Below are 13,303 nucleotides of genomic sequence, written 5' to 3' on the forward strand. Positions count from 1 at the left end.
GAGGCAATGTTCAATTGTGGAATAGGAAATGGTTAGCAAACAGAAAACAGAGGGTAGGGTTAAGGGCCACAGGGATATTTTCTGGGACTGGTGCTACTTAACTTATTTATAAATGATCTGGAAATTGGAACAACTGAGGTGATTAAATTTGCAGATGACACTAAACTGTTCAAAGTTGTTAAAACACATGCAGACTGTGAAAAATTGCAAGCAGACCTTAGGAAATTGGAAAACTGGGTGTCCAAATGGCACATGAAATTTAATCTGGACAAATGCAAAGTAATGCACAATGGGAAGCATAACCCAAACCATAATTACCAAATGCAAGAGTCCACCTTTGAGGTTAGCGTCATTGCAAATAATGTGCTGAAACCTTCTGCCCAATGTGCTTGGAAATATTAAAAAAGGGATAGTAAACAAAGCTAAGAATGTTATAATGCCTCTGTATTGCTCCACAGTGTGACATCACCTTGAGTACTGCATTCAATTATGGTCTTATCTTTTTTTTAGATAAGGTGACCATAAAAACATAAGAACATAAGAATTGCCACTGTTGGGTCAGACCAGTGGTTCAACGTGCCCAGCAGTCCGCTCATGCGGTGGCACCCAGGTCAAAGACCGGTGCTCTAAATGAGTCCAGCCTCACCTGCGTACATTCCAGTTTAGCAGGAACTTGTCCAACTTTGTCTTGAACCCCTGAAGGGTGTTTTCCCCTATAACAGACTCCAGAAGAGCATTCCAGTTTTCTACCACTCTCTGGGTGAAGAAGAACTTCCTTACATTTGTATGGAATCTATCCTCTTTCAACATTAGAGAGTGCCCTCTCGTTCTCCCTAACTTGGAGAGGGTGAACAATCTATCTTTTATCTACTAAGTCTATTCCCTTCAGTATTTTGAATGTTTTGATCATGTCCCCTCTTAATCTCCTCTTTTCAAGGGAGAAGAGGCCCAGTTTCTACAATTGCTCACTGTATGACAACTCCTCCAGCCCCTTAACCATTTTAGTCGCTCTTCTCTGGACCCTTTCGAGTAGTACTATGTCCTTCTTCATGTACGGCGACCAGTGCTGGACGCAGTACTTCAGGTGAGGGCGCACCATGGCCCGGTACAGCGGCATGATAACCTTCTCCAATCTGTTCATGATCCCCTTCTTTCTCATTCCTAGCATTCTGTTCGCCCTTTTCGCCGCCGCCACACATTGCGCGAATGGCTTCATCGACTTGTCGATCAGAACTCCTAAGTCTCTTTCCTGAGAGGTCTCTCCAAATACCGCCCCAGACATCCTGTATTCGTGTACAAGATTTTTGTTACCGACATGCATCACTTTACACTTATCCATGTTGAACCTCATTTGCCATGTCGATGCCCATTTCTCGAGCTTGATTATGTCACATTGCAGATCTTCGCAATCCCCCTGTGTCTTCACTACTCTGAATAACTTCGTATTGTCCACAAATTTAATCACCTCACACTTCGTACCAATGTCCAGATCATTTATAAAGATGTTGAAGAGCACAGGTCCAATCACCAAGGCCAGCGGCACCCCACTGGTGACGCTCTTCCAGTCCAAGTATCGTCCATTTACCCCCACTCTCTGTTTCCTATGCTCCAGCCAGTTTTTAATCCACGCGAGTATTTCACCCTCATTTCCATGGCTCGCAATTTTCTGAAGTAGTAGTTCATGGGAAACCTTGTCAAACGCCTTCTGAAAACCCAGATATACAATGTCGATCGGGTTGCCCTTGTCTATCTGCCTGTTTACTCCCTCGAAGAAGTGCGGCAAGTTCGTCAAACAAGATCTGCCTTTGCTGAAACATTGCTGGCTGGTCCTCATCAGACCGTGTCTGTCAAGGTGATCAATGAAGCGGTCCTTTATCAGCACCTCTACCATCTTTCCAGGTACCGAGGTCAGGCTCACCGGTCTGTAGTTTCCAAGATTTCCACAAAAACAATGGTCAATCAGGGACTTCCTTAGACTCCTCCCTAAGGAAATCCCCGATTGGCTGATGCGCCCCAGGCCTTTCCAGGGGAGGAGCCCGAGGTGCATCAGTCAATCAGTCCCTTAGGCCCCTCCCTGTGCATCTGATGATGCATCAGGGCGTGACCTAAGGCCAATATTGTGGCAGGAGGAGGACGACTTTGGGCTTCCTCCAGCTCCCGAAGATCACAGGAGGCCTGAGGAACAGAAGGGACTGGGCACCCCTCCTGCTCTCAATGATTCTAAAGGTACAGGGAGGGGGTGGGCCGGGCTCAGTCAGCTGAACAGACTACTACAGGGAGGGAGGTGGGCCGTGCCAAGTCCGGCTAGGTGGCTTTTGAGATGGCAGGAGGGAATTGGGTGTCCTTCCTGCCTTGTGTTCGCGGCATCAGTACGCGGTGAGGTGGGTTAAAACCACAGGCAGGCAATTTTTTTTTTTATAGAATATATAAAAAAGGAAGAATTCCTTTTTTATGTATTCTGCAAAAGAGCATTGCCAGCCTGTGGTTTTAAAGGGCAGGAGAGCCGGTAAGAAGTGAAGTGACTGGTCCTCAGCAGTTGCTTCACTTCTGATCGGCAAGCCCAATTGGTCTTCCTTTTTCTGTTTAGTGAATCGCGACCCTGCCTACTTTGCATGTCGTTTCCCCTAATTTGCACGTACAGATTGGAAGCAGGTCGCAGGAGAGGTTAGTGAATCAGGCCGGAGGGAAATATGGACGTAAAAGGGTTGCAAACCAATCGGTACATGATCAGTTTGCTTTGTGATTCTAGCCCCTAGTCTTCCCAGCCAGGTTCCAAGACAGTTTGTCAATTAGTGTATGCAGAGCAAAGTGCAAGCAAACATTTCCTACTTTTTTCCTAGTTCCAGCAAGAAAGCATACAAACAAACAAACAAACAAAAGATCACCAAACCACTGAGAATAGTTGAAAACAGTACAATGTGGTTAGAATATGCAATTTCAGAAGTTATTCATTTCTGGTAATTCCATACCAATTCATTTATATGTGCTCTTTTAAATAAAATTTTGTCACAGTCTTCTTACACAAAATGTGAACACAGAGTAAAAGTTAAATGAACATAATTCTTATGAAGACTCAAGAGATGAGGTGAAAAATTTCCATCACCAATACTGATTTCCTATCCCTTAACTCCTCTAGAATTAACAGGTATACTTCTAATAAAGCAGGAAAAAAATTCTCTGAAGGGATCACTGGGCCTCTGAACTTTAGCTGACATAAAGTCAATATTTGTAATTGCTGCAGGACAGGAACCCTCACCCCTAATTCAGGGGGTCTTTTACTAAGGCACACTAGCCGATTTAGCATGTGCTAAATGCTAACGTGTCTATAGAAAATAATGGGCTTGTTCGCAATTAGCGCACACTAATTTTTAGCGTGTGCTAAATCGGCTAGCATGCCTTAGTAAAAGACTCCCTCAGTTAGCAAAGAAAATTTCTTATTCACGCCTCCATCTGAACCAAAAAACTAACAAGTAGCTTATATTTCTGTTTCCACCAAATGATGTCATCACACCCAACATCTCTCTATTTGGTCACTTAAACATTACTAGTTCTTGTACCTGAAAATTTTCAATAAGGTAACTTTATGCCAACCTCATGGCAACTAGTTTTCTCACTGAATTTTAACTAGTATGTGTGGCCTAAGAGTCATTAAGCTCCTCAAATATTTTACAGAACTCCCATAAACAGCATATATGACATTAAGGGCTCCTTTTATCAAGGCGCGCTATGTGGGTTAGCGCGTCGGACATTTCATCACGTGCTAACTCCCGCAGCAAGCCAAAAAACTAACGCCTCATCAATGGAGGCGTTAGCGACTAGCACGGCAGGTGGTTGAACGCGCGGTATTCCACGCGTTAACCGCATACCGCGCCTTGATAAAAGGACCCCTAAATTTCATCTTACTTTTAAGACCTAATTTGACTAAATGTTTTTGAAAAAATTTGCACTTGTCTTCCCCATAGTCAACCATTTATACAACCCCTGTCTCTCCCTCTTGCCCTCGGGAAATACTAACTGTTTCTTGGCAAAGGAATCAGACTTAACCACTGTTAGTAGTACCAAGACTGCAAACCAAGTGGTCCTTTTATTTAGACACACTAACCAATTTAGCGTGTGCTAAATGCTAAGGCATCCATTATACTCTGAGAGCCTTAGCATTTAGCGCACACCAATCTTTAGCACGCACTAAATCGGTTAGTGCGCCTTAATAAAAGGACCTCTCAAGTAGTTTTAAAAATCCCACAACAATCTTTGCTATTAAAATGTTTTACCATGTAATGTGTCAACATTGTAAACTATACCAAATGATGAGAACAAAACATTATAAACTATGCCATATGTTGGAATATTAATATTTTTACTGCTACAATTGTCTATTGCTGTATTGTCTATTTGACTTATTCTTTTTTTTTTTTTTTTTAAATTTATTTATTTGTTACAAAATATAACAGTTCATGAAATAACAAAAAGATCAAGGAAAATACATCAAACCAAAAACAAAATCTTTATCAAGTCCACATTATATGAGGGCTGCTTATCCTGCTGGAATCACCAAAAAGTTAAGAAAATAACAGAGAATCAATAAACTTCAAGTCAGGCAAAAAAAGAAACTTCTATTTTCACTCAACCTCTATGTTAGTTACAGGTAAAATATCTACTTTAATTTTATCTTGAAGAAAATTTTCCAAATAAACTGGATCAACAAAAACATATCTAACATTTTGGTACGTCACCAAACATTTGCATGGGAATTTAAGGAAAAAAGATGCTATTTGACTTATTCTTGCTGTACATCGCCTTGAATTAATGCCTTCAAAATAATAGTAAATAAGTAGAAATCCACTAAAATAATACAAATATTTGAATCATGTATTCCATGGAGTACAAGTTGACCACACACATGTACTTATATAGCACAAGAACATTTGTAGACAATCCTTTACAAGAGAAACAGAAGTTGAGTGCACTTGTGAAACTAGAGCCTTCCCTCTGCTTTCTCCTATTCCTCCTCCCTTCAGTCTCCCTACCACATGCCATCTACTTAACCAGAATAACCCATCTGCCTTCCTCACTACAGATGGCCATAATTTCCATCTGTATCTTCAATTTACACATACATGATCCCAGCAAAGCAAACTTACGCATGTAAGCTGACAAAGGACATGGATGAAAGTCAGCACCAACATTTAACACTCTCCATTACTGACAAAAATACTTAAAAATCAAAAGACAGCCAGAATCAGCTAAATAATTAAATGCTACAAAAAAGAAACCTGAAAATCAAGTATAAATCACAATTCTAATAGCATTGGTATCATGACATTCCCGAAGGTGCCTGAAATGATGACAAAGTTCTATTGTCCTTTGATACTCAACTTTTGGAAGTCGATATGCAGTCAGATTAATGTTATACTTGAGTCATCAATTCCATTGACTTATGAAGGAGTCATATGTGGAACATTATTACATATTAAGCCCCCCATGGACCGATATAAAGGCAGTCTTTTCCTAATTATGACCGGGATAGCCATGCACATGATAACCCGTAATTGGAAAAATTACGATCGCCTGAATTTTCCTTTTTGGTGGGTGAACCTATGCTCTAGTTATAGGTATGAAAAAATTGAATGCTGAAATGTTGGGGCATAGTAACGTATTTAAACTGGTTTGGGGCCTGTTGACATCTTATATTACATCTCTGTAGTTGTCTTTAATTCTGTGCCATGTCCTTGCACATCCAGGGTGGGAAGGAGGGAGAGGTGTGGGATTGTGTTATTGTATTATTTTAAATAAGTGTAGATTATTGAAAGAGTATAAACATAGAGGGGCATAATAAAAAAAAACATCTAAGTCCTCTTTTGGCCTAAGTCCTTAAACGTTCAAAGCAGAAGCAGGGAAAGTGTCCATAACCAAAACAAACGTCCTTGATTAGGGCGCAAACAGAACCAAACAAAAAACAAGGTGTGGATAACAAAGGAAGTGAAGAAGGCGATAAGCGACAAGAGATCATCATTCAGAAAATGGAAAAAGGACCAAACTGAGGAAAACCGGAAGGAACACAAAAAACACCAGAAAGAGTGCCACCGAGTGGTCAGGGAAGCAAAAAGAGAATACGAAGAGAAGCTGGCTGGGGAGGCAAGAAACTTCAAACCGTTCTTTAGGTACGTGAAGGGGAGGCAACCGGCAAGGGAGGAAGTGGGACCATTGGATGATGGAACCAGAAAGGGAGTGGTAAGAGAGGAAAAAGAGGTAGCAGACAGGTTAAACAAGTTTTTTTCGTCGGTCTTCACGAGCGAGGACACATCCAATGTACCAGAACCTGAGGAGATTATAAGTGGGGATCTAGATGAAAAGCTGGAGCAAATAGAAGTAAGCCATGAGGACGTCCTACGACAGATAGATAGATTAAAAAGCGACAAATCACCGGGCCCGGATGGAATCCACCCAAGGGTACTAAAAGAACTGAGAAAGGAAATAGCGGAAACACTCCAGCAAATATGTAATCTATCATTGAAAACTGGGGAGATCCCGGAGGACTGGAAAATAGCAAATGTCACGCCCATCTTTAAGAAAGGATCAAGAGGAGACCCGGGAAACTACAGGCCGGTGAGCTTGACTTCGGTTCCGGGTAAGATGATGGAAGCACTTATTAAGGACAGCATCTGCGAGCACATGGAAAAAAATGGGCAGCTGAGGGAGAGCCAACATGGCTTCTGCAAGGGAAGGTCTTGCCTCACAAACTTACTACATTTCTTTGAGGGAATAAACAGCCAGATAGACAAAGGGGAACCCATAGACATAATTTACCTCGACTTCCAAAAAGCTTTCGACAAGGTACCCCACGAACGGCTGCTTAGGAAGCTGAGGAACCACGGAGTGGAGGGGGATGTATACCGATGGATTAAACACTGGTTGGCGGGCAGAAAACAGAGGGTTGGAGTGAAGGGCCAATACTCAGACTGGCAACGGGTCACGAGCGGAGTTCCGCAGGGGTCGGTGTTGGGACCGCTCCTGTTCAATATATTTATAGACGATCTGGAGACAGGGACGAAATGTGAGGTTATCAAATTTGCAGATGACACCAAACTCTGCAGCAGGGTTAGAACCACGGAAGACTGTGAAAACCTGCAAAGGGACCTAACGAAGCTGGAAGAGTGGGCCAAAAAGTGGCAGATGCGTTTTAATATAGAGAAATGCAAGGTCATGCATGTTGGGAAAAAGAACCCGATGTTCAGCTATACAATGGGGGGAACATTGCTAGATGTGAGTACCCTTGAAAGAGACCTGGGTGTGCTGGTGGATACAACAATGAAAGCATCAGCACAATGCGCGACAGCCTCCAAGAAAGCAAACAAAATGCTGGGTATCATCAAGAAGGGTATCACGACCAGGACAAAGGAAGTCATCATGCCACTGTACCGTGCAATGGTGCGCCCGCATTTGGAGTACTGTGTCCAGTATTGGTCGCCGTACCTCAAGAAGGACATAGCATTGCTTGAGGGGGTCCAGAGAAGAGCGACGAAAATGGTAAGAGGTATGGAAAACCTTTCATATGCCGACAGGCTAGAACAGCTGGGGCTGTTCTCCCTGGAAAAGAGGAGGCTTAGAGGAGACATGATACAAACTTTCAAGATCCTGAAAGGCATAGATAAGGTAGACAGGGACAGATTCTTCAGACTGTGGGGAACAACAAGTACAAGGGGGCACTCGGAGAAACTGAAAGGGGATAGGTTTAGAACCAATGCCAGGAAGTTCTTCTTCACCCAGAGAGTGGTGGACACATGGAATGCACTCCCGGAGGTAGTGGTGGGGCAGAAGACACTACAGGGATTCAAAGAAGGTTTGGATAAATTCTTGAAGGAAAAGGGGATTGAGGGATACAGATAGAAGTAAGGATAGGTTTTTTTAGGGCAGGGAACACTTGACAGGTCATGGACCTGATGGGCCGCCGCGGGTGCGGACCGCTGGGTGCGATGGACCTCTGGTCTGATCCCGGTGGAGGCAACTTCTTATGTTCTTATGTTCTTATGTTCTCTACTACCGTATTTTCACGTAGATAACGCGCACCCGTGTAAAACGCGCACACGGGTATAGCGCACGGAAAACACAAAATTATGTACAGAAATTTTTGTATACCGCGCACACCCGTATACCGCGCATGCTGCCCGACTCTCCAGTCGCCCGCCCCGACTCTCCTCTCCCCCTTGAAGTCCTGTCCCCACCCTGAAAGCCTGATGCCCCCCCGACGTCCGATTCATCCCCCCCCCCGCAGGACCGCTCACCCCCCCACCCCGAAGGACCGCTCGCACGCACCCCCACCCTGAAGGACCGCTCGCATCCCCACAGCCTCCCGACCCCCCCATCGTGTAGAAGCTCCTACCAGTGTCCTGCTCTTCCCCTCTTGCCCCGCCGACTCCCCGACACGATCGGGGCAAGAGGGAGCTCAAGCCCTCTTGCCCCAGCCAACCGCGGCGGCACCCCCGACACGATCGGGGCAAGAGGGAGCTCAAGCCCTCTTGCCCCCCCCCCCCCGACTCCCCGACACGATCGGGGCAAAAGGGAGCCTAAGCCCTCTTGCCCCGCCGACTCCCCGACAATATCGGGCCAGGAGGGAGCCCAAGTCCTCCTGGCCCTGGCGACCCCCCCTAGTTGTTCGGGCCAGGAGGGAGCCCAAACCCTCCTGGCCACGGCGACCCCCTACCCCCACCCCGCACTACATTACGGGCAGGAGGGATCCCAGGCCCTCCTGCCCTCGACGCAAACCCCCCCCCCCCCCAATGACCGCCCCCCCCCCAAGAACCTCCGACCGCCCCCCCAGCCGACCCCCACGACACCCCCACCCCCCTTCCCCGTACCTTTCTGTAGTTGGCCGGACAGACGGAAGCCAAACCCGCCTGTCCGGCAGGCAGCCAACGACGGAATGAGGCCGGATTGGCCCATCCGTCCCAAAGCTCCGCCTACTGGTGGGGCCTAAGGCGCCTGGGCCAATCAGAATAGGCCCGGGAGCCTTAGGTCCCTCCTGGGGGCGGGGCCTGAGGCACATGGTCGGGTTGGGCCCATGTGCCTCAGGCCCCGCTCCCAGGAGGGACCTAAGGCTCCCGGGCCTATTCTGATTGGCCCAGGCGCCTTAGGCCCCACCAGTAGCCGGAGCTTTGGGACGGATGGGCCAATCCGGCCTCATTCCGTCGTTGGCTGCCTGCCGGACAGGCGGGTTTGGCTCCCGTCTGTCCGGCCAACTACAGAAAGGTACGGGGAAGGGGGGTGGGGGTGTCGTGGGGGTCGGCCAGGGGGGTCGCAGGTCGGCTGGGGGGCGGTCGGAGGTTCTTGGGTGGGGCGGTCGTTGGGGGAAGGGGGGTTTGCGTCGAGGGCAGGAGGGCCTGGGATCCCTCCTGCTCGTAATGTAGTGCGGGGTGGGGGTAGGGGGTCGCCGTGGCCAGGAGGGTTTGGGCTTCCTCCTGGCCCGAACAACTAGCGGGGGGGGGGGGGTCGCCAGGGCCAGGAGGACTTGGGCTCCCTCCTGGCCCGATATTGTCGGGGAGTTGGGGAATCGGCGGGGCAAGAGGGCTTGGGTTCCTTTTTGCCCCGATCGTGTCGGGGAGTCAGAGGGGCAAGAGGGCTTGAGCTCCCTCTTGCCCTGATCGTGTCGGGGAGTCGGGGAGTTGGCGGTCCTTCGGGGTAGGGGTACGGGTGCGTGCGAGCGGTCCTGCGGGGGGTGAATCGGACGTCGGGGGGAGGGGGAACTATGTAAAAAAAAATTTGTACAACGCGCTCACGCGTATACCGCGCAAGGGTATGCACGGTTTGTAAAAACACGTATAACGCGCGCGTTATATGCATGAAAATACGGTAAACACCCAGATCACCACTACATCTAAAAGTACACCCCCAAGTCGTCTACACTTTTTGGCCATAATGAATCAAAAAACCGCCTAAGCCCCAAACATCCAACAGAACGGCTTTTAGGCGAAGGAGGAGCCAGTCCTTCGCCTAAAAGCTGGATTCTGTAACCGGTGTCTGTCAAAAACAACACCGGTTACAGAATCCCCACACACACACACACACAATGATCCAGGCAGGAGAGTGCCCAAGCCATCTCTCCTGCCGCGGGTACGCAGCAGTTCGGGTAGAAGAGTGATGGCATCGCGGTAGGGAAGATGAGGCATCTCTCCTGCCGCGATCATTGCTGTAGGGGGTAGGCAGGTTGCTGGGGCCGCTGAGCTGATCGCAGCAGCCACGATCAGCTCAGCGGCCCCTTTTTCGGCACTTAGACCTGTTTTGACTTTGCCTAAGTCAAAACGTATAAGTGCCGACTAGGCAACCTGTAAATGTGTTGGTTATACCTGTTGTACGCCTAGGTGTAGGTCGGCCCACCTCCTGCCCACTGCCCGCCCTTTCCCCTCTTCTAAACACACCTCTTTTCTCTCTGTGCATCTAGAGGCAGGGGAAAGACCTAAGCTGTTTTTAGATATGTCTAAAAACCAGCTTTGGTTATGGGTACTTGGACGATGAGGCTTTTTCATCGTCCAAGTAGCCATTTAGGGCACTTTTTAGACTTTTTTTTTTTTTATTATTATGAACCTCATAGTGATTAATCAATGGGTGGGTGGATAAGATAAAATGATTGATTCTGAATATTTGTAAGTTGAATGTGCTTTTCTTGACTTGTTATATGTTGTTATACCTATGTATTGCACTGTTATTATTTAAAAATTAATAAAGATTTATTTAAAAAAAAAAGTCTGAAACAAAACTAGAAATATTTACGTCTTCAATGTCATTTACCTAAGCTACCAGAATACAGAAAAGTGATAATTTATCTGATTTTATACGTCACAACAGAAAACTGCGGTCAAAAACGTGCAACCATTTGATATATCTGAAAAGTATTAGTTGAAATCAGACCCTTAGCTTAAATCATTCAAAGAGGCCATAGAGAAGTGAGGGGGGAGGAGAGAGAAGAAGACATCAGGAACTACACAGTCCTCTTACGCCTGGCAGAGGGGACAGAGAAAACACGGAAGCTGGAGTTACTTTGAGCAGTGGGGGAAGAGGGAGATTTGAAAGTGTCATACCTAGAAGGATGCACTGGGACTCTGTAAAAAGTGCCGAAATGGGAGATGAGAGATAGCACGATTGGAAGAAAATGAGACTACAAGAAAATCGTGCTCGGATATTTAAGAAAGCACAGTTTCCAGGAGTGCCAAAGAGGTATAAAAACGTGTGGCTTCAGAGTAGCAAAAAGGCTCATACAGAGGAAATTTCAAGATATTTGGGAGCCATTAACAAAGTATTGTAATGATTAGAAAAATCTTGTTTCCCTTAAATTTACAAGTTCAATTATGGGGTGGGAGGGAGGGTATTTTTATTGTTACATGTTGTATAAGTATTGATTATATGACAGATAAGGGTGGGGAGGGGGGAGATAAGAGAATATTATATGTATTATTGTAAATTATTAAGTGATATGTTTATGGTTATTTGTATGGATATGTTATCACACTTATTAGAAGTTTAAAAATGAATACAGATTTTTTAAAAAATTATGGGGTGGGAGGGAGGGTATTTTTATTGTTACATGTTGTATAAGTATTGATTATATGATAGATAAGGGTGGGGGGGAGATAAGAGAATATTATATGTATTATTGTTGATTATTAAGTGATATGTTTATGGTTATTTGTATGGATATGTTATCACACTTATTAGAAGTTTAAAAATGAATACAGATTTTAAAAAACATTATGGGGTGGGAGGGAGGGTATTTTTATTGTTACATGTTGTATAAGTATTGATTATATGATAGATAAGGGTGGGGGAGATAAGAGAATATTATATGTATTATTGTTGATTATTAAGCGATATGTTTATGGTTATTTGTATGGATATGTTATCACACTTATTAGAAGTTTAAAAATGAATACAGATTTTTTAAAAAATTATGGGGTGGGAGGGAGGGTATTTTTATTGTTACATGTTGTATAAGTATTGATTATATGATAGATAAGGGTGGGGGGGAGATAAGAGAATATTATATGTATTATTGTTGATTATTAAGTGATATGTTTATGGTTGTTTGTATGGATATGTTATCACACTTATTAGAAGTTTAAAAATGAATACAGATTTTTAAAAAAATTATGGGGTGGGAGGGAGGGTTTTTTTATTGTTACATGTTGTATAAGTATTGATTATATGATAGATAAGGGTGGGGGGAGATAAGAGAATATTATATGTATTATTGTTGATTATTAAGCGATATGTTTATGGTTGTTTGTATGGATATGTTATCACACTTATTAGAAGTTTAAAAATGAATACAGATTTTAAAAAAAATTATGGGGTGGGAGGGAGGGTATTTTTATTGTTACATGTTGTATAAGTATTGATTATATGATAGATAAGGGTGGAGGGGAGATAAGAGAATATTATATGTATTATTGTTGATTATTAAGTGATATGTTTATGGTTATTTGTATGGATATGTTATCACACTTATTAGAAGTTTAAAAATGAATACAGATTAAAAAAAAAAGAAAGATAAGAGAGTATTAAGACACCTTCATAGCCTCTCTTTTTGTTATTGCCATCCCGGGCTAAGCCGAGTCTCTGCTCACTAGCCAAAAGAGCCGGCGGCGCAGGGACACCGTGGGAAGCCCGGGGGGGGACTAAAACCCTCCCAGTAGGCAGGAAGCAGATTGTACTCACGAATTTCTTGGACTTGCTGTCCCCGCCCTCCTCCAGGTTCTTCGGCTTCTTCTTGTCCTTGGCGCTCCTGCTGAATCCCGGAGGCCCACCACCACCTCCGCCGGGCGGCTCCATGACACCGACTCCCGCGCCCCGTCGCCACCTGGCGACCAAAAAACCAGCCGCGCCGAGACCCGGAACAAGCGACCTGCTAAGCCCAGCGCCGAGCCAACCGTCTTGCCCGGCGCGCGCGACACACTGACCACAGCGAATCCCCGCCCCCTTCCCCCCTCGCGCGCGCGTGCCGCCCCGCTCACCAACCCTCACCTTGGCAGCGCCTAGCCGCCCCCGCCGAGCCTCCTTAACACCTAAGCCGGATCCTGCAATGAGCCTCATGCATATTCATGAGCACGCGCAACAGGCGGCATTTCGAAAACTGGCTCTGAAGAACTTCCTGGCTTCCGTACTATCTCTCCGACCGCGGGCGCTACCATTGTCACCACAGGAAGGAGGGGGGGGGGGGAAGGCAGGGCGGTAGAGGGTGGGGAACGGTAAAAGACTATCACTTCCTGCACAAGGCTGGGTGGAATCGCTTGAAGGTTGCACAGCCCACCGCGTG

The 13,303-nt window shown here is 45.7% G+C and overlaps 1 protein-coding gene across 2 annotated transcripts in view; it reads right to left on the bottom strand.

The window, feature by feature from the left end:
* DIAPH1 (diaphanous related formin 1) overlaps positions 1 to 12,967 on the bottom strand; it is a 393,428-nt gene extending 380,461 nt beyond the window's left edge. For both annotated transcript variants that reach the window (XM_033926973.1, XM_033926972.1), the window contains exon 1: positions 12,706 to 12,967. In XM_033926973.1, the coding sequence (XP_033782864.1) occupies positions 12,706 to 12,819 (114 nt within the window). In that variant the 5' untranslated portion in view covers positions 12,820 to 12,967. The remainder of the gene's footprint in view (positions 1 to 12,705) is intronic.
* Positions 12,968 to 13,303: the final 336 nt, after the last annotated feature.

The sequence above is a fragment of the Geotrypetes seraphini genome, chromosome 18 (genome assembly GCF_902459505.1).
Source record: "Geotrypetes seraphini chromosome 18, aGeoSer1.1, whole genome shotgun sequence".
Taxonomy (NCBI): domain Eukaryota; kingdom Metazoa; phylum Chordata; class Amphibia; order Gymnophiona; family Dermophiidae; genus Geotrypetes; species Geotrypetes seraphini.